The 22,035-nt window shown below is 37.3% G+C and overlaps 1 protein-coding gene across 1 annotated transcript; it reads right to left on the bottom strand.

Moving 5' to 3' along the window:
* Positions 1-569: 569 nt before the first annotated feature.
* PTGES3 (prostaglandin E synthase 3) lies at positions 570-21,989 on the bottom strand. The gene is made up of 10 exons (XM_019742414.3): positions 21,957-21,989; positions 20,703-20,819; positions 20,024-20,541; positions 7,159-7,272; positions 6,941-7,010; positions 6,356-6,454; positions 5,736-5,825; positions 2,621-2,683; positions 1,769-1,793; positions 570-1,477 (listed from the first exon to the last, which is right to left on the bottom strand). Exons 1-10 carry the CDS (start codon positions 21,987-21,989, stop codon positions 1,458-1,460), a joined length of 1,149 nt encoding a protein of 382 aa, XP_019597973.2. The 3' UTR covers positions 570-1,457.
* Positions 21,990-22,035: the final 46 nt, after the last annotated feature.

A 22,035-nucleotide genomic window follows, 5' to 3' on the forward strand; every position in this document is an offset into this window, starting at 1 on the left:
TCTGAACAGTCATATAACTAATGGGAAAGAAAAAAGGTTTTCCCTTCTAAATCCCCATAATACCCTACGCACATTTATTACTGTACTTCCCACTATCAAATTTTGTCCAATGTTTGTCCCCCCAACTAGCCTGTGAGCTCCTTTAGCACAGCAATTACCTGAAGGATTAATCTTTGTATCCCCAGCCATTAACACTGCCTGTAACACAGGTCCTTAATGTCTGACATTAGAAAGTGCTGAAATATGAAGCAGTTCGCTATGACAAATATACTTCAGAAGCTGAAGGGAATAAAAAACTGCCAAAATGCAGAAGCTCAAAGATTTAGAGGAGGACAACACATTTAGTTTTATTTCAGTCAAATCACAACACTTTCTTTTCCAACTGCTGAAAAGTGCATCTACAATTTTCTATTACAGATCCACTTTTTAAAGGTTTCCTGTGACATTACAGCAAGCCTATTTTTTTCATAGAAATAATCCAAATTCTTCCTCAAGTAAAAATAACTCCATTCCAGTAAATGGTAATACATGAAATTACAGTAAACCAGACACTTAAAAGGACAGCCAAGAAGTCTTCCAACAGTTTATTAGAAAGAATGTAGACATTAAAAAAAAATTCCCACTGTCATGAACATAAATTGAGGTTTTCAGCCTGGTACAAGCTGGATCAAAAAAATAAAAAATCCAATAGTGTATTAACATTTTTATCACTCATTTGCCATACTGACAGTGCAAATACAAATTTGGTCTAAATGTACAGACTCTCAAGCAACAATGTACAGCCTTTCCTCGTCCTCCATGCTAAGAGATGTAAAAGGTTAAGGGTCAAACAATACCAAATGTACAGGCTTCAAAAACCATCTAAATTAGGGCATTCACTAGTTTTAGCTAAGATACATCTGGAACACTGACAAGTGATCACTTATGTACAATAATGTGAAGTAAATTTTTTTAAAAATAAAACTTTAGTGGAACAATCCTGAAGAATATACCAGAGGAACAACGGGTTACCAGTTTAAGGTATCAACCAATTTGTTTTGGCCAGTTTGAGTCCATGTTCTAAAACCTAAAACTTAAGTTATCTTTCTGTAAGCCAAGAGCTTTCTATTATGTCAGTATCTATGTTATGAAGTAAAGGAGACTCAGGTGAAATGTTTTTATTTATCACAATTGCTGTATCAATTGTCTATGACCTCAACAGTGTCATGGAAATCTGGGAAATGTTCATGCATAAGGTGACTTAAAATTGCTTCCTTAACTGACTTAAAATTGCCCCATACAATGGTACCTATCAACCCTTAGTGAAGCCTTTAAGAAAACAAACAGGTTGAAAAATGGGTTAAAGGAGGCAAATACAGCATCTGCCTTTAGAGCTATCAATTCAGGAATTCTCTCAATTCTGAAATCTTGCAGAGAAGTTATTTTTCTTTCTCAAAATCTGGTGACGACAACATTCCTTACTCCAGGTCTGGCATTTCTGAAAGGATTTTTAAAAGATTAGTATGAATTACAAGGAAATAATCTATCAACTTCAAAGTCTTACAGAAAAAGCAGCCAGCAACAGAGCCAGTTTCTTAGAGAATTGGTTGTCTCTTTATGAATCTGAATCTTGAATCATTTAAATTTCTGCTTTGGGTATTTATTAGAGACCATAAAGAAATAATCATTTTTCTTCTAAGAATTGTAAAGAAGTTAACTTCTGCTTTGAGAATTGGTCTTTGATGTGAAATATCACTATGTAATACATATTTTTTACAAACACACTTACTTTCATCATCACTGTCTTGTGAATCCTGCAGAAGGGGAAATAAAAAACAGTTACCAAGTTGATTAAGTATTCCTCTGCAAATTAAACAGTTTGCCTTAAAAAGCTGATGCACTGTACTTTTCACTAAAGTAGCAAAGACATACGGTTATATCAAGCTTATGAATATCATCAATTGACTTTACAGTAAATTTACTTAGGACGAACATATGTACTGCTGAGGAAGGTGTGCCTTTGGCAGGAACTGTGCCGCCCTTCAAATTCCCCATCAACCAGACTGACTCATGGTATGAAATGACTTCTCTTCTCTCGACATTCAATAAAAGAGAAAAAATGACTCAACTAGACCCTGGGCTGATAGAAGACAATGAATTCTAATCATAGCTGTTGAATTGTCTAAGTATTTTCCAAACTGTATTAAACAACTTTCTGAAAGATGTTTAACAGGATGCCAGAGGGGGGCATGTTGAGAAGAGCGGTCCAGTATATCCTTTGTAGATTCACAGCATCCATCTGTTTACTATTATCTCTGACCAATCCTGCCGTGGAAACTATTTAACTTTCTTTGTCAAAATAATTCCTAAACTAACTCTTAAAATTGAGTAAGACACATGATGTCTCTATGTAATGATTCTTTTGAGATCTGATCTCTTTAAAAATGGTCCACAGGATACCAGTTCCCTAGTAGGTATCCATCCCTCAAAAATAAGCACATTTAAACAATTATTTTTCACCCCTTTAGAGAAAAAAAGTATTGAGAAGCGGCAAAAAAAGCAAATATTGAATCTATATCAAACCTGTCAAATACATTGTTTCTTATTATTTAAGTAAACAGAAAAGAATTGATAGACTTACATCATCTGCTCCATCTACTTCTGGTAAATCTACATCCTCATCACCACCCATGTTGTTCATCATCTATTTGAAGTGTAAAAATTAGTTTTAAAAATGATGTTAAATTAAGCCCTAATTATTAGGTTGCACGCTCCAGAACAAACTTTATATCTGCCATAGATTTCCACCAATAAAAAAAAAGCAAACAGTAAGTAGCTTCCTTTCTGGAAAAGGTAAATCATAGATAATTACATAAAATCCTGAAAACTTGTAGGGAAGAAGTTAAAACTAAGTTATTGAAAAAAAAAAAAAGTGAAGTTACTGAAATTCATCCAGCAAGGTATGTATGACGTAGAAACTAAACACCCAAATCCCGAATAGCAGTTACCACTGATTAAAAAAAAGAATGGGGTTCATTTGTAGTTGTCAAGTTCTATATTCTGAGCTAACTGGCATGTGTATTATAGTATTCTCATTACAGTTTTAATTATTGTGAAGAACAGATAAAGTCCTTCGGAATAGTTTGTATAAAAGACCTGAACACAGGCAGACGAGTGGCTCAGTTGGTTAGAGCACGAGCTCTGGGCAAAGGGGCTGCTGGATCAATTCCCACATGGGCCAGCTGGCGCCCTCCGCAACTAAAATGAAGTCAATAAGCTCAGCTCCCGGGTGGATAGATAGCTCAGTTGGTTGGAGCGTGGGCTCTCAACAACAAGGTTGTAGGTTGGACTCCTTGACTCCCACAAGGGATGGTGGGCTCCTTCCCCTGCAACTAACAATGGCAACTGGACCTCAACCTGAGCTGAACAACTAAGATTGAAACGACAACAGACAACAACTTGACTAAGAAAAGTCCCGGAAGTACACACTGTTCCCCAATAAAGTCCTGTTCCCCTTCCCCAGTAAAATCTTTAAAAAAAAAGACCTGAACACATTGAATCAAAGACTAAACAGTGGTTAACTAAGTTAAAAACATAAACACAATACTTGAAAAAAAGGTACACACCGTGGAAAATAACCATGTATATATATAAATACCCTTGTATATTTACAATAAACTGGGACTAACAGAACATACTTACTTGAAGTACCAATTTCCTACATTTAGTTGTTTCTAATCATAAAGCAAGTAGTGTATTATTTAAGGAGGTACGAATAGCCAAAGATGAAATTATTATCAGATGGGGAAGGTTACAACTTTTCTGTGATGTTTAAATTTTTAAAACTTTATAGTATTTATACAACCATGCGTAACTTTGTAAACAAAAATCAAAGACTTCAAAAATATATGCTTACTTGGACTTTAGACATCTAGTCAAGTCTCTTGGTATAAAAATTCTGACCAATCTAGTCTTGAATGACATGAATAGTAAAATTTCCCTACATCTGAATGCCATGTCAAACACCTTGGTCAGGCTTCTTTGAGGAGCAAAATGCTCAAAATATGCCAAGCACAATTTAAGTGCTGAGGATACAGCACTTAATAGAAATAGAACTGAAGGACCGGCCCATTGGCTCAGGTGGTTGGAACTGCCATGCTCCTAACGCAGAGGTCGCCAGTTTGATTCCCACAAAGGCCAGTGAGCTGCGCCCTCTACAGCTAAGATTGTGAACAACGGCTCTCCCTGGAACTGGGCTGCGGTGAGTCGGCATGGGCTGCTCTGTGCAGCCATGAGCGGCCGGTGGCCAGCGTGGGCTACTGAGAGCGGTCGGCCAACAACTGGCAACTGACTGCCTCACCTGGGGGGAGTGCAAGGCTCATAATACCAGCGTGGGCCAGGGAGCTGTGTCCTACACAACTAGACTGAGAAACAACGGCTTGGACCAGAGGGGGGGTGGGGGAGGTAGAAGAAGGAGGGAAAAATAGAACTGAATATATTCAAAAGCTATAAGCTATGGAGAAGGTAAAACAAAAAGACAAAGCAACAAAGACAGCAATTAATGTTATATTGGATAGAGAAAGGCAGTGAAAAAGAACACTGTTAAGAAGTTGGGAAAACTCACATAATGGTGGCACTAATTGATACGGGTAAGAAATAGCACAGTTGAGGAGAATCACATGAATCCTTCCCTCCTGCTTTTGAAATTAAGGTGCCAGAGTCATGTGAGGAGAGATGTTAAATGCGCAGTTGATACACGAAGCTGGAAACACACTCCTTTTAACTCTTGTTTTCAAAAAAGAAATATAAACAGTCTAGTCAGTTTTTCAAACTGCAATGAGAAATGTATTTCATGGGCATATCTTCAACCTACACCTAATGTCCTCTTCTCTGATTAGTTTTACTGCAGTACTTTTGATAAGGTCTAGTCTACCTAAAGTGACATCTATGATTTGTTCGGCCATGGCAATATGTATTTGGGAAACATCTTGGAAAAACAGACTTACTTAAACCCGTTCCTTGACTTGGCAAAATAAAATATCCCTATATAACACTCATTGCGCACATCTGGTCATGATTCTTTAAGAGTTTATTATATTCACATTATACGGCTCCAAAATGCAAGCCAATTACTGTATTTCGTGCTCCTAAAAAATCTGTTCCAATGCTGGAATAAAAACTAGCTGTGTTACACTGATTGACTGAATGGTTTATTTTTTGTCTTTATACATAAACTTCAAAGCTTAACATGAATTTTTTAAAAACCATACAAAAAATGCTAAATTTCAGGATTAAATGACTATTGTAAGATCTTTTTAGTATATGTGCTGCCGAAACGAGCACTATTGTTAAGATCTTATTTGAGGACGGCCGGTTGGCTCGGTTAGTGTGCAGTGCTTATAACACTTAGGTCACCGGTTCAATTCCCACATGGGCCAGTGAGCTGTGCCCTCCACAACTAGACTGAAAACAATGACTTGACTTGGAGCTAATGGGTCCTAGAAAAACACACTGTTCTCCAACAACAAAAAACAAAACGAAAAAAACCCCACAAACAAAACAAAAAACCCAAAACAAACAAATGAAACAAAAAACTCAAAAACAACCAGAGACCTTATTCGGTTTTTACTGCAAAATGGCCTTCAAAGTAAAGCGATGCGTATCTTAAATACTACTATATGCTTTAAAAGCAAATTAAACTGATTACATAGAAACAACTGGGAGGGCGGCAGAAGAATGCATTTTAAAGAACTTACCTCAGAAAAACGATCAAAATTGGACATGTCCTCATCTGAATCATCTTCCCAGTCTTTCCAATTATTGAAGTCCACACTAAGCCAATTAAGCTACAGAGCAATAAAAACACCATCCTATGATTAGGTTAACTTGCACTCATTGGTGTGTACTTTTAGACTGGCTTTTTTCTTTTTTAAAACTGGGCTCATACCCACTAGGAATTAGCACACAAAAAAGAATAGACTAAAAAAATCAGAGTTTAGTCAAATGCAGTAATGAAGCTTCTTTCACAGTTATTAAACAAACCTACTTTTTAAAAGCAACAACAAAAATTCACTGGTAGGAACTATGCTAAGATATCTGATTAACTTCCTTTGTTCAGTGGCACAGAAATATGCTCCTGGGTGGTATGTGAATAACTTATGAAGGCTCACAAATGCAAAAGATTCTACACATCAACTAGTGGCTGATCTTGTTCTGACCACACTTGGCTTTAAGTTAAAACTAAACATTAATAAATCTCAAAGTAGAGAAAAACATGGTCTATGAAACAAAAACATTATGTTCCTCATACCAAACAAATGCATTTTTTGTTACTTAAAGTAAAAAAAAACTTTCGAAGAATGAAAAAGAAACCTACCTTTGCCCTTTCTTTTGTTAACCTTGGCCATGACTGGCCAGATTCTCCTTTTCGTAAACAACATAAAATTGATCTATCCGTTCTTTTATGCTTGGAATCCTAAAAACAAAAACAAAAGCTCTATCACACCAGTTATCTCTCCAGTATCACTGTAAGATATCAAGTAGCTTGTCATTCCTCATGTCTCCTTTCTAACTTCTTTCCCTCAGCTCTGAAAGACACATCCCCTAACTACTGAGAATTTCATAAGCTATCCAACTGCAAAAAAGATCATTTTTTCTACCCTGGACAAGGTGAATAGAATAAAACTTTTTAAAAAATTAAGTAAATATGATACAATCATAGAACAGTTTAAAGATTCTATACTTCGGTAAGACAAGCCTCAAGAGTATCAACCTGAGTCCAAACAGTGACGGTAAAAGCAGTATGCAGAAGGGGGAAAATATTCCAAAATACAAACATACCTAGGTAGCCCTGTCAACTATTAAGAAAAATAGAATTAGTGCTCACTGCTAAAAAGAGTACTTGAAGTATGTCTCTTTCCTCATGATTTAAAAGCAGGATTAAAGCATCAAGACTACTTACATTTGGATCAATACAGTGAAAAAGATCAATTTCATTTAAATGTTTAAAATTATCACTTCCTCCAAGACAACTGTATAAAAAAAATAAAGAAAAAAAAATGAGTCTCTTCAAGAGGTAAAGATTAGTATAGTAACTCAATGAAAACACAAAACAACAAGCCAAAGTTATTCAGTTGTCTGAAAAAACTTTTTACCCAATGATGTAAAATGGAAATTTACCTGAATGTAAGTTTGGATTTTTCAAAATTTACATTTACATCTTTACTGTCTTCAACACAAAATTCAATGAAGACATAGTCCCTTCGATCGTACCACTTTGCAGAAGCAGGCTGCCTACAAAGAGATAAAATTAGACAAAGTTAAGCTGGAATTCATTAACTAAATATTTACACAATCTCCAAAGTTTAGCATAAGTAACATATTTCGCTATTCCATTAGAGCATTGATTATTTTATGACAGTTTACCACAATTTCTAACAGAAACTACATTTTTATCCTAACAGCTACATTTCAAATTAAAACACAATGATACTGATTTTGTACTAAAAAGGATTTAAAAATAAAACAATGTTCAGTAGAGTTAACCAATTATGTAGTCGTGTCAAAATTTATGTACCATTCCCATAAAGCTCTGCTCCTAGAATTCAACTTCACGGAATTAAAAAATGAGGCAGACTAATCCACTGTCAAGTGAAATATAGTATTCATCATTTTTACTTAAAATGCTAGGAGCCATGGGGAGAACTTAAAAGTATGAGACAGACAGTATTTGTCCTCAAAAAATATTCTCACCTGCAGTTTGTTTCTGACTATGTAAAGCAACCTTTGTTTTTTTTCTGAGCAAAAACTCTAACAAACTTTTGATTCTAAATGACATTAGGTAACAGCCTCGTTGTTTATTTACACGTCTCCAATATATGCTATACTAGAAGCAACCTACTTGCTTTTTCCTTATTATTCATCTGTTTCTATTGCTTGCAATATAGTATTATCCATCTTCATAGTGTCAGCTGCCTAGAGCTTTCTACCCATCTGTTAGAATATGGCTAAAAAACTGTTAGAAGCAAATACAGTCAAATGTGGTTGATTAACAGCTGAAAGATTATATGCAGTAAATACTTAAAAATTTTTCTTCCTAATCTTTAGCCAAGTTACTTAAATATCTGCATATGCATAATTCCTAGAGGAATTCACACGCACATAAATTAGCTGCATTTGCCTCTGAAGAATGAATCGGAAAGACAGTAAGGGAAAGAAAGAACCACGTCATTCTCAAATGTTTCAATTATTTTTTAAAATTAAGCATGTGATGTTTTGACAATCTTATTAGTTATTGGCTATATAGAAATTCTTTGTATTTTTGTAATGCTTCTGTAAATTCAAGATTTCAAAATAAAAGTTTGAAAATATTAATTATATGTTCAAACACTACTCATAAATTAACTCAACTGAAAAAATTGTTTTGTTTCCAAGCTCTGAAATTCCCAACCCAGAAGTAGCAGTTTATAAAATCCCTTCTATAAATAAAAGTTGCAACCAACTATTCATTTTTATACAACTGTTAAACTTGACCACTGTACTCTGGAACATTGATATTGTATCTGAAGTAGGTTAAAAATTATAGATGGCAGTATCCAATGTCTAAATACCAGCATATCTGCAAGGGTAACGCTATTTCTTTAGGCATCCATTGGCGGATTCAAACCAAAAAACCAGATTTTAAAAATTCCTCTGAAAAAGACATTTAAACCAAACTTCTGTGGACTAAGGAATCACAACTTCTATTAGCATGTTAATATAGCTAACAAATAATTTAGTTTTATGAATAGGTCATAATCCCAGTAGGCCACACATTATTTCTACTAATTTTCTTGCCCTAACGGTATTTTCAATATGTGCTAACATGTTTTGTCTTTTATAGAAAATACCTGCTAACTCAGTAATTAAAACTTTAAATGACTAGGTTCATAGATTTTCAAACTGAAGTGACCGCATAGTCCTATTATTAAAAAGGACCAATGATAACAATCTGCAGCAACTAACACTCCAGTGCCAAAATACTATTTCCAACTAAGAAACCAAGATTCCTACAGAGAAATGGCTGACCTTAGGCCTGAGGAGGGAAACACTGACACCCCGTGCAAATGGGACTAGTAAGGACAATGAGGTCAAAACAGGAGGCAATGATCAAGGTCTCGCACCTTGGCCAATGACAATTTGAGCATCAGAAAGACTGACTGCAAATTGATTCAAATACAGTAAATATAAAAACTGAGTTTATAGTGATTAAAAAAATATGTAAGGGGCGGTAGGTTGGCTCAGTGGTTAGAGCGCAGCGCTCATAACACCAAGGTCGTTGGTTTGATTCCCACGTGGACCTGTCAGAAACAACAGCTTGAGCTTGGAGCTGAGCCGCCTATAGGCAGCCGGTTTCCTCAGTGGTTAGAGCGCAGTGCTCATTAACATCAAGGTAGCCAGTTCGATTCCCACATGGGCCCAGTGAGCTGCGCCCTCCACAACTAGATTGAAAACAAGGACTTGACATGGAGCTGATGGGTCCTGGAAAAACACATGGTTCCCCAATATCCCCCAATAAAAATTTAGAAAAGAAAAAAAATATGTATACAAGACAAACTACCTACAATTCTTGATCACTGAAAGATGCTACAGCCCCAATTCTTTACAAATTGGTAACTAAAGAGCCAGGCATTTTTCCTTCCTTCCCTTTATGAACCTTCATTTATGGTAACTAAATAGGACCAGTTTATGAAGGAAACTTCTGTACAGAATTCCAGCTTTGGTGTAAGTGGGAAAAGTCACTAGTCTGCAGCCTTAAACTGATGTGGCAGTGATCATAATGGATGAAATAATTAACAATGACAAGATGAACAGTTGATGAAAAGAACTTACGATCTTAACATCACTTAAAATGGGACAGCTCAACATATCTCCTAATCTGATGCAACATGATACATTCCACAGTAAACTTAATTCCAATCTACAGGAAATATGAGAAGGGACAAGTTAATAACACAAGAAAACAAATCCAGAGTACTGTTTCTTAGATCAATGGTGTAAAGAGGAGGGAAGAACCACTCTAGATTAAAAGATTTACGAGTTATCAAACAAGTGCAATTTGTGGACTTGGTCTGCCATCTTGATTCAAATAAACTAAACATAAAAAAAGATTACTGAAACAGTGGAGATATGGATATGGACAGAATATTAGATGATATGGAAATTACTGTTAGCTGTTAGGTGTGAAAGACACTTTTTATTTTTAAAATGTCCATTTGAGATGAAAACTGAGGTATATGGGGTTTGCTTTAAAATAAGCAGGAAAGGAAAAAAGGGACAAAGGATAAAGCAATGTGGCAAATGGCTGCTAAGAGCTGAATCTGGATGATGGGTAGATGGAGACCTATTATGTTCGTAATACTTTTTAAAAAATGGTATTAAATGATTTTGGCATGAATGCTTTCTTGCTTTGGAGCAATCCAGTCTAATTATGAAATTACATTATTTAAAAATTTTAAAAGCAAGAAAATCAATCTTTTCCATTCAATTAAAACACAAAAGAAAATGAAGACTGCAATAGTAATTATAGCTCACAAAATCTGGCTGTAATTGTCCAATCATTTATTCTACAATTTCGAAAATTGTTGCTTTGGTCAACAGCACTTCCTAGTAGCCATAGGTATCCAGACTGTAAATGTTCCCTATTTTTAAAGAATTGTATCTGGGATTAACTTCAAAATAAAATCCTCTGGGGAAAAGGGGAGGAAGTAGACAAAAAAATAATGACCCTGTGCTGATACTGGTTGAAGCTGAATAACGGGTACATGAGGATTCATTGTAGTATTCTATTTTTTTGTGTGTTTGAAAAAAATACATCATAAAGCTAAAATAATTAACTGGGTTAATGAGAAGATTCTTCTCCCAATCCATTTTACAAATGGCTATTTCAATAAACTCTGGTAAATACTTTCGTAGCTACATTTAACAATATAATCTGAAGATACTTAACAGAGTACTGTTTACCTTGAAAACAGTTACATATTAAGAGCCTAGTAATGGTGGAGGAGCACATTTATGGTGACCTGGTTATTACAATGGCTCTATCAAAAACCAAGTATATAAGCTCTTCAGTTTCTGTCCATATTAAGGACAATGAAACCAGGGGAGAATCTTTTTCCTTTCTTCAAATTCATATTAAGTATTTCCTCAAATTCACATTAAGTAACCCAGGGTTACATCATTGTTATGGGCTGAATTGTGTCCCTCACCAAATTCATGTTCAAGTCCTAAACTCATAGCACTTCAGAATGTGACTGTATTTGGAGAGTCTGTCTTTAAAAAGGTAATTAAGATAAAATGAGGTCTTAGGGTAGGCCATAATCCAATATGACTGGTGGCCTTACAAGAGAGCAAGACACAATTACAGAGGAAAGACCCTGTAAAGACACAAGAGAAGACTGCCATCTACAAGCTAAGGAAAGCCAAGGAGTGAGGCCTCAGAAGGAAACCAACCCTGCTGATACCTTAATCTCTGATTAACACCCTCCAGAATTGTGAAGAAATAAACTTCTGTTTAAATCACCCAGTCTCTGGTACTTTGTATGGCAGCCTTGGCAAACTAATACAATGACTTCCCAAATTAAATGATCTAAACTTAGGTTGGCCCAGGAGCCAAAAATGGTTTTTCTATTTTTTAAAGAGTAAAAACAAGAATGGGACAGAAATATTTGTGGCCCACACCACCTAATATTTACTAGGCGATCCTGATCTAAACCATCGAAAATATGAGGGGCCCTACACAACCTAAACCAATAACAAACATATATTCACTAACTTGAAAGGGAAATCAAGAATCTATGAAATCCCTTTTTGTCTTCAATGAAGATCACAACACTCCTTTTTCTCCTATTAACTCAAAGAGGGACTGATTTTACTTTAGCTCCTAAACTAATTACCATTGGATTTATCCCTAACTGTATATTAACATTGGCAAAATTCTTAACTACTGTGCCAGTCTGTTAATTCATTTTAGTAGTAACATACCTATAGATGCAAAAACTCTTTTCACCTCAGCATATATTACGTAAATAATCTACTACTTAAAATACCAAAAAAATTAAAAAAAATAAAACCCACAGTGGGACATTCCAAGCTCTTCTGACAAGAACTTCAAAGCTCCACATTAGGGCTATGTCAATTCAAGCAATTAAATTTTGCATAACCTAAAAAGTCTCCTCTATAGTTCGGACTAAAATTTCTTAGTTTGTCTTAAAAGAACAGAATGGAAACCATGTGTTCCCAAACACTATTTTTAATATGCTAGTATCTGGTGGGCTTTACTTCTAATTTGTAGAAAATTACAGGCACCACTCACTTTAAAAAATGGATGCACCAGTGCAGTGGTCTGAATGCATCACCCCAAAATTTGTATGTTGAAATCCTAATGCTCAATGTTATGGTATTAGAAGGCAGGATCTTTGGGAGGTGCTTGGTTATGAGTGGAGCCCTTATGAATAAGATTAGTGCCTTATAAAAGAGATTCCAGAAGAGATCCTTAGCCCCTTTTCACTGCTGTAAGGACACAACAAAAAGCTATGAATCAGGAAGAGGGCCCCTTCACCAGAAGGTGACCATGCGGTGCCTAGATCTTGCACCTCCAGCCTCCAGAACAGTGACCAGTAAATATATTTCTGCTGTTTATAAATCACCCAGTCTGTGGTAGTTTGTTACAGCAACACAAAAAACTAAGACAACCAGCAAAGCTAAATGGAAAAAATTTGCTAAGGAAAATTTCCCAGTTACTGCAATTCTTTTGACAGTTTACTATGTGCAAGGCATACTGAATTATAAAAGACAAAACACCTCCAGCCTTTTATGAACTGGTAGAACAGGCACACTACACATAATTTGAGGTACGTTCATAAAGTTTAAGTTTGAAAAACCAAGTTAGGGATAGGTCACAGATGTCCCTGAAGACAATGTAAAGAAGGTTATTTTGTCACTGGGTAGTTAAAAAAGCAGTATTAATTACAGTACCATGTTTCTCCAAAAATAAGACCTAGCCAGACCATCAGCTCTAATGCGTCTTTTGGAGCAAAAATTAATATAAAACCCGGTCTTATTTTACTATAAGACCGGGTCTTATATAAGAAAACACGGTATCATCCCTTTAGAACTTTTGAAATTTCAGAGGGGGGGGCGGGAGAATTCCATATATAATAGAATTCTACAGCACATGACTTGTCTTTATAAACAACACTACGGTCAAAGCTCCAACATCTTTATTTTCTTTTTTCTCAGAAATCCCAAAGTTCAAAAGTTTTTAAGCAGATACTCCAGACCATCACATAGCAAACACGAAAAATCTTAAAGTTCATACATGAGAATTTAGTGAAACAAAAAATTACTAGTATTCAAGTGAGAGGCCTACAAATCTTAGCCAATACACAATTCTAAATGTGGCTACCTGAAGTATATCGTTTAGATCGACATCATGGGAGATACATACATACATACATATATATAGATAGAAAAATATATAGATCTATCTATATATCTCATTCCCTAGAATTCCACATTATTTTGGTATATTTCCCCCAGAAATCTTTAATGTCTGTCATGGCTTCAATCAGATCGGTTCCTTTATTATAAAGTTTCTATCATACGAAATGTGACAAACCATTGTTAATATTTGAATTACTCTAACCCATTGGAGAAAAAAAGGATAATATCATTTGGTCACAAAATATTAGGCTCTTCAACACATACAATGACTGGAGAAAATAGCAATAATGACCATTTAATAAAAATGTTCTACTTCTGTAAAAGTATGTAAGGGACTGCAAAATGTGATACAAGGATGTGATAATTAACAATAATCTTTATGATAAAACAGGCAAATGTTTTAAAATCTATTAAGTTTTATCTTCAATCAACAGCCTCATATAGAAATTAAGCAGAAAAAAGTGGGAAAAAGGGATTAATTTTGACTGAAAAATCAACTTCTTTAGATTTTAAAAAAATTGGTGGTGGTGGGTAGAATTAGTTAAAGGGAAACCTATGGCAATCATCCACAGGTAAGAGAAAGTTCTGACTGAAACATAACCAATAAACTAAATATTCCCACAATAATTCCCAAAATAAAGGGTTCACAAATTAAATGTACTTTGAGGGTATATCCTGATAATGGTGGTTCTTTTCCAGATTTCCCAAAATATATCAAAGCCTCAATAGAATATAAAATTAGATATTTGATTTATAGATGGCACTCACCAAATTTATCTTTCAACTACTGCCCACCAAGCTATATGAGATATATTTACTGTGACTGAAGATGTCATATAGCAGAATACAGGACCAGTAGAAGACCCCAGTTAGTCCCAACCCTCACCGTAGTCAAGCACCTCATGTGTTCTTTATAGCTAAAATTCATTTCGTCTTAATGTTATTCAATAAACAAATGTTTATTGTGTTTATTGAACATGGTGCTAGGAATTGTTCTGGAGCTACAGCCGTCAACAAAAGACAAAAATCCCTGCCCTTAGGAAGCTCACAGTTAGATGAAATCTAGGCCCAAAATCTAAGAAACATGAGGGTAATGGAATCAGGTCCATTACTAGCTATGGTTTATCTTTCTTAATGTATAAATAGGTGGGACATCATAAGATAGCATCCTTTGGTTGTTAGTACTTTGAAAGGTAACATCTACATTGTGTATTTAAACTTGTAAGATGTTGGAGAACATTAAGATATTCTGTAATAGTATACAACCTCAGATACTTTATTTGGAAGTAATTAATGAGTGTCCTCTTAAGAGTTTCTTCGTAATGGAGCATTATTTGTCTAAATTAAAAGATCACTTTGAATTCTAAAATAAAATAGAAATCAGAAGACTAGTCTATTACTATAGCTTAATAAGGGAGTAAATTTCTTCTAGGTTTAGAAAGAAGCTAAATGTAATACTATTAAGTGAAAAGCTTCTTCAAGACTAGATTCACTAATAGTTTATACATCCCAGAGCATCTTTAAATATCAAGAAGGGTTATAGAAAAATAAAACTCATTAAAACCAATAAAAAAAAAGTTAGCAGTAAAAAAAGATGTTATAAAGTTCAGAATTACTGATTTTTAAAACTAAATTTGTCAACTGGGTTGATTTGCAAAAGATAATTAAGAAACTGGTATATCTATTTCAATTTGTACTAAGTGAGAAACGATATGGAAACATGAAAATTTTGCTATAGAAAGGGAAAAAGTGGTTCTAGGTTCATAGGCTGAGCTGTTTTTCCTTAAATATTATCAAAAGCCCCGCCTACAAATGTCTAAAACCAAACTCTCTCATACACATATTCTTTGCTCAGAGAAACCCCAAGATATGCTTCTCATAGTTTCAGATCTTCTGTATTATGTAAAACTTTCTGGAAAGGTGACCTAAATACACTCATGCTAGCCCTGTGGTTCCCAAATGACGTGCCAAGGTGCATGAGGGCACCACTACACAGGAACCTACAGGGCAGCCACAGAATAATTTGTTTGTTTCTTCTCTTTTTTATGTTAGTTCTTTCTTTTTTGAGAATATTTTCAACTTGAGAGGAATTCAGTGATACTCAACTTCCATCAAGATACCAAGTGGTTCAGTTTCAACTGTACGTTGCTCTACATGCCTCGCCATTAGATTGTATCTTTGCAAAGTGTATCTTTGCAAAGCTGGCTTTTTGGTGGATGTTATAACTAAACCAAAAAAACGGGAAACAGGAAATGAGATGCAACTATCAAGGTATAAGAAGTTATGTAGTGCCCCAAAAGCATACTGTGATTATACAATAAACTACATTTTTCTTTCAATTTATGTGTATTCATTTTTCAGAGTTACTAGGCTGTTAAGACGAACTCAAGTTGTTTGGACCCAACTACCTAATAAACAGAAATGCTAGGTTACTCCTTTTGGCCATGCAGCACCATAAAAAACAAACAAACAAACACACCAAAAAACTACCGTGTTTCCCCGAAAATAAGACCTAGCCGTACAAATTAGCTCTAATGTGTCTTTTGGGGCAAAAATTAATATAAGACCCAGTTTTATATAATACTATATAAGACCCGGTATAATATAACATAACATGACCGGGTCTTAATAAGACTGGGTCTTATATTAATTTTTGCCCCAAAAGACACATTAGAGCTGATTGTCCGGCTAGGTCTTATTTTCGGGGAAACACGGTACAAAGATACCAAGGTGCGAACAAAGAATGTTTGTGAATCTGGGAGCTAGTGCCTTTATTTGGTAATTCCCACTCTAAAATAGTAAGAGTGAAAGCTGTTCTTAAAAATAACACCCCCCCCCCCAAAACTTAGTGCTTTTCTTCTCTGAGCTTCCCAGGTTCCCACTTTTGTGCACACATCCTTTTAATATTCCCCAAAGCAGGTAAAATAATTTTTCTTCATATAAATTTAGACTCAAACAAGATCGATCTCTCACTGCCTCCACTACAAATTTCAGAGCCTTAGGGCTCTATTACAGTACTTCAAGAAGTGGCACGGGGGGGGGGGGGGGGGGGGGGGGGAGGAGAGGAAGGGTGTTAGCTGAGTTGGTTAGAGCACGGTGCTAATAACACCAAGGTTGATGGTTCGATCCTCAGATGGGCCACTGTGAGCTGCGCCCTCCTTAAAAAAATAATAAAATTGCATTAAAAAAAATGGCACAGGTTTTAACAGAAGCAGTGATTTAGATTATATAATAAAACTGAACTACAGAGACGTGGTTATTTGTCTGGAGATAAAAGGACCACCTGAAAAATTACTCGCCCTTTTTTCGTAAATTAGGAAAAAAATTAGCCTTCTGTCACAAATGCTTGGTTCTAACCCTTGGTTCCAATTCTATTTGGGACAGCTCCTTATATTAATTAGCACTGCATGAACTGCTATTTGAAGAACCAGATCCCAGAATAATATTTTTAAATATTTAAACACTTATGACTTAGATTCTTTCAGTACACAAGGGTAATTAAACATGCTGAGTTGGAAAGGGCCCTGATATAAACATGTATTAGCAATAAAGTATGGCTACATGTGAAGAAGATCAATTATTGCACAGAAAATCCATAACAGCACATTTTATTTGGCTTTGGAATACAACACGGGGGAGAATGTATTGCTCAAGATAAGGCTGAAAGTTATTGCCATTTTCCTGAAAAATGAAAAGTTCAAAGATGTCCTGAAAAAGTATGGAAGTCAGTCTATCATTGCCAATCTATACAGTAAATAAAAAGTTTACTATAACAAAGTTTGTATTTTTGTAGCAAAATATACTAGATACAACAACTCTCAACTTAGGAACTCAGGTAAAACACCAATCTAAAGCATTTAAGAGCTAGGTTGATTCTAAACAGTTGATACTATAAAGGTATTTTTCCCCTGAAAAGTGACAATTACTAACCACCTAAGACCCCCAAATTATATAGCTTCTAGAAGATTTTAAAATCGAGAAAATACAATTAAACAGGAGAATCTTAATTAACAATACCAGTACACACTGGTCTGCACTCAAGTGATTTGTCCATTCCAGTTTCTACTGCATTCTAGTTAAAGTCTAACTAAGCACAGAAAGAAAAAAAGTAAATCCAGTTGCCAAGTTACAGTGGTTAGGAAATCAACACTTAACAAAGGCCATCATCAGTTACTCTTCCTTAACTTACAGAAATTAACTATCTAGCACATGTTCACTATTACAAATTGTTTTGGAGGCTAAAGACTGATTTTATTTTGGGGTCTCAATCTTATAAAGTCGAGTGATAGCAAAGGAAGAAAGATTTTAACCAATGTTAAACAGTCACAGTATGTTTCTGGACAATTTTTTAAGTACCAGACACCAGAAAGAATGACTTCAAATAGCTCAAAATTCATGAAACATTTTTCTTTGTATCTATTGTTTATGGGTCCAACTTAGAATTAGAACCAACAAGAATTAAAAAAAAAAAAAAAGTAGTGCAGTCGTCCTGCGCTCCACCCCCCAGGGGCTTTGGCTGGGCTCCTCTTAAATGGGCAAAGGGAGGTCCTAAAATCCCAGCTCTCTCCAAGGTAGGTGGGTGAGAGATTGATGGCTTTTATGTAAACTACTAGACAAAACTTTAAAAATTTGATTAAAAGAAACTTACCTACGAAATCACTACTAAAGAGAATTCAATAAGAAAAAAACAGACCCTAAAACCCTTAATATATCCAGCATAAAAGTCTCTCTCCACATCTAAAAAAATTTTTACAGCAGATATCAACAAAATGATTATCAGACCATTATCAGACAGATTCTTCCTAGGACTGGATGACCCATTAAATGTTTTTTTGCAACTAAGCAACTGACTCATAATATTCACCTTGTAAATTCATTCAAGTCATTATTAGTTCAGTAAGATCCCCTAAAGAATTTGCAAGGTGACATATACTGAGTATTTTAAAGAGGATGAAATTATCTGGCCTCTTCAAAACACTAATTTTGAAGTAGCCGCTTATAAACTACATAGAAGGCTTTTTGGTATTGGTTGTTACACTTTTAATCCACTTACATAACGTGTCTTACCTACTTTATTTTATATGATCTCCAGAAAATTTCTATTTCAAACCATACTAAATATGGTATTTCTTTGTGAAAAGATGTATTTGGCTACATTAGTCTATTAAAAGTTGGTAATGCTCTGAGTATTCATTTTGTACTCATATATTTTAAGATAGACAATCCTGCTACATTAGTTAGAAGAGATTTCAAAGGGAAAAACAAAAACTATTTTACATAGATCAAAATCTATTAGATACCACTTTTAGAGGGGGAAATCCTTCCAAAATTCTAATATATCCCCTTTACAGTAATACATGCGTTCTTCTAGACGCTTGTTCTACGACATCAACTCAGAGTGTATCCTTTCCATTTAAAATTCTAGCCCAATATACTCACCGTCAGTTATTATTTTAAGTAAAATTGAAAGTGCATTACTTTTTATGGGAATAAAAATTGTTCCCCTTCTATTGCTCTCCGTTAAAAAGGAGAGCAGTTAAAAAACAAACAAAAAAAACCCCAAACCTATAAAACCTGCAGTTCTCACATCTGAAAAGATAAAAACTTTTCCTAAGAATGTGAAAGCCCGGAAGCGGCAGTGCCAAGAATTCCTCCTCGGTTAAAATCACCAAGGTTTTCCTATACCATAAAAAAGAATCTTTAGTTACCCCCACGTAAACAGATTTAAGCGCTTTAAAACAAGGCAGTTATATTCCTATTCCATCCTTAAATTAAGAAAGGATCATGAAACGTCGCACAAAGTTTAACACACAACACTGAAAAATGTCCACAACTATCCTTCGACTCGACACGTGCAGAACTACCTGTTCTATGGTAACTCCTCGCTGCCAGGGACACGACTGAGTTTTGGCAACCTTCACTCTCTTCGAGAGACCGGAGTTAGGAGGAGGCCAGGAAAGCCCCCCCACTCGCGAAATCACGGCACCCGTGAGAAATAAGTTGTGGTGATGATTTGGCCTCCCTCCGGTTGCCTAGCAGTCCCTTGTCGCTCACGGTGGAGGGCCGCGTGGTGCTCTACAAGGAGCACCACCGGCCTCTGGTAGCACCCACCACAGGTGCACTTGGCCCAGGACGGGCGTCTGAGAGCGGCAGAACCAGAACGCCCAAGAAACGAAGTAGCAATCCAAGACGGTCCACGCCTCCAGGGCGCCGCATGGCCAAACGCTCACAGGAGATTAAGGCCTAAAGCTAAGTTCCGGAGAGTTAGGAGTGACCCGAACAGCCCAGGGAGAAAAAGTGGGATTTCCGGCATGGGGAAGCTGAAGGACGGTTTAGAGGTGGGGGAAGCGGACATCTGGTGGAAAAATGTCCTCCACCCGCCAACGGTAACCGGAAAAAGGATACTGGACCTCCCACCCCTAGGCAAGAACGACTGCCACCACGGAGGGGAGAAAGCTGAGGGGCCGAAAGCGGGGGAGGAGAGGGGGCGCTTTCCGGCAACCCCCAGCGTGGCCTCGGCCTCCCTCTGGGGCGACCATCCCTTGGCGGGTGTCGCACTCACATCGTGAACGGGGCAGGGGGACGGGTAAACGGGTGGGCGGGCCTCTCCGGTGGCAGCTGCTGGGCAATCGACTCTTCTCCGGTGGCGACTCCGGCGTTTTCTCCCCGGTGCGGCCTCTTCTCGCTTCTCTCAGACGACGGCGGCGGCGGGTTCGACCTGGGTCCCCAGAATGCACCGCGCGGACAGAGCGGCTCCTCCGGTCGGGGAGAAGAGGAAAGTGTAGGAAAAGGGACGCGAGGACGGAGAATGAACGTGCGTGCGTGCGAACGAGGGCTGGTGAGGCCGGGCGGCGGCTGGTGACGCAGCAAAATGCCCGGGCCTTGCCGCCGCGCCTGCGCACTCTTTGTTTTCAGGCTCCGGCCCGGCTTTCTAGAGATATCTACGGAAAGGGCGGGGCCTCCCAGCGCGTTCGCGATCCTTCCCGGCGCAGGCCCCGCCCATCGCCCCCGCCCTCCGGCCTGACTTGTTCCCGCCTCTCCTCCCGCGTTCCCTTCTCGCGGTAGAAAACCGTTGGCCACCTAACTGCCTTGCCACGCGCGTTGGGCGGTCTACCCGGGAGACGGATGCGTTGACAGCGGGAGGAAGGTTGAGGTGGAGGGACGCACGGAGGCGGGAGGCTTGGAAAGTGAAATGGGGGATTGGTTACTGTGGAGGGAATCCATCAACTCGCTAAGGATACGTCCACCGCATAAAGATTTGAAAAGAGCGCCTTTCGCTGGTTATATTTGCGGAAAAGGGCTAACTTCAGAATCGAGGACCTTGGTCCACTTCGCCATTTTTCTGAAGATTGGAGACCCTGTTCAGGGGCAACAGAAATTTGAGGCCTTTGAGGAAGAACGTTTGCCATTGGGGGCGGGCATTTGCCCCTGCTTTGAGAGATTAGTACTGTAGGTGAGACAGGAAGGTTATTAAAGTGGAGAGCCAAGGTTTGTGGGAATGGACTAGAACAGTCGTGGCTCCAGGCACATCAGTTGGGGAAGAGTGTTCCCTATCTGTTTTCAACCGATCTCTCGAACTGCAGCTTTGTGCAGGGCAATGGAAGATAATAACCAAGAATCAGCAGTATACTCATGCTTACTCCAGAAGGCCGCGTTTAACAATGGAGTAAGGGAGAAATACAATGCATCGCTAGGTAGAATACAAAGGAGGTTTATGGAAAGTGCTATAAGACGTTTTGGAGAGAGTGGGGGTTTCATATTAAACATTAAGCACTTAGTGTCCTGGGTGGCGGGTTAGAGCACAGTGCTCTTAAGGATGCGGGTTGGATCCCCGCATGGGCCACCTGTGAGCTGCGTGCCCTCCACAGCTATATTGAAATAACTACATAATTTGGAGCTAATGGATCCTGGAAAAACACACTTAAAATAAACTTTTAAAAAAGGATTTAGTGTCTATGCTGTGCAAGGCAGGTATCGGGAACAACTGGACCCTGTGCCCAAATCCTGTTAAAATGGAAGGTTAAATCCCAGCTCTCAAATAGTGATTCTAAGGAGCCTACTGCCTGTTAGGGGAAATAAAATACACAAATCAGGATAATGGAAGTACAAAAAGTAATGGGAGAATGAAAGGAGGAGAGGTCGAAAGGAGGAGATGTCGATATTGACGGGAACAATTAGGACAGGCCTCCTGAAGAAAAATTACCCAAAATATGGAAATAGGCAAGGAATAGAGGAATGACCTCTCAGTTCATACAGGGATATGGTTTAAACTGCTTGCCCAATGATTAGTCTCTAGGAGGGAGATACCTGTGTTTGACTTTGCTATTCAATACATGATTGGAGCTTAAATATTAATGAAGTTACTTGTTAAGTTGTAGACTTCTGACTGACAGAAAAGCTAACCCCAAAGTTACGGGTTTGTTGCTCTGTAAGGCAATCAGTTTTGTTTAACTTGTTACCTTATTCTATTTATTTTTATGCCTATAAATACCTACTTCCTTAAATGCTCCTGGAACCAGCTTTACCATCTTACTGGTTCTGTCAATAAGTTAAATGTCTGGCTCACATTAATTT

The sequence above is a fragment of the Rhinolophus sinicus genome, chromosome 1 (genome assembly GCF_057876585.1).
Source record: "Rhinolophus sinicus isolate RSI-liver-muscle chromosome 1, RSI-T2T, whole genome shotgun sequence".
NCBI lineage: Eukaryota > Metazoa > Chordata > Mammalia > Chiroptera > Rhinolophidae > Rhinolophus > Rhinolophus sinicus.

Bases quoted from the DNA above. Each gene is read 5' to 3' on its own strand.
- PTGES3 (XM_019742414.3), bottom strand. From the start codon at position 21,989: ATGGTAAAGCTGGTTCCAGGAGCATTTAAGGAA. The intron at 20,820-21,956 runs GTAGGTATTTAT...GCCCCTGAACAG, and splicing joins TTCCAGGAGCATTTAAGGAA to GGTCTCCAATCTTCAGAAAA. The intron at 1,794-2,620 runs GTAAGTCTATCA...CCCCTTCTGCAG, and splicing joins AAGTAGATGGAGCAGATGAT to GATTCACAAGACAGTGATGA.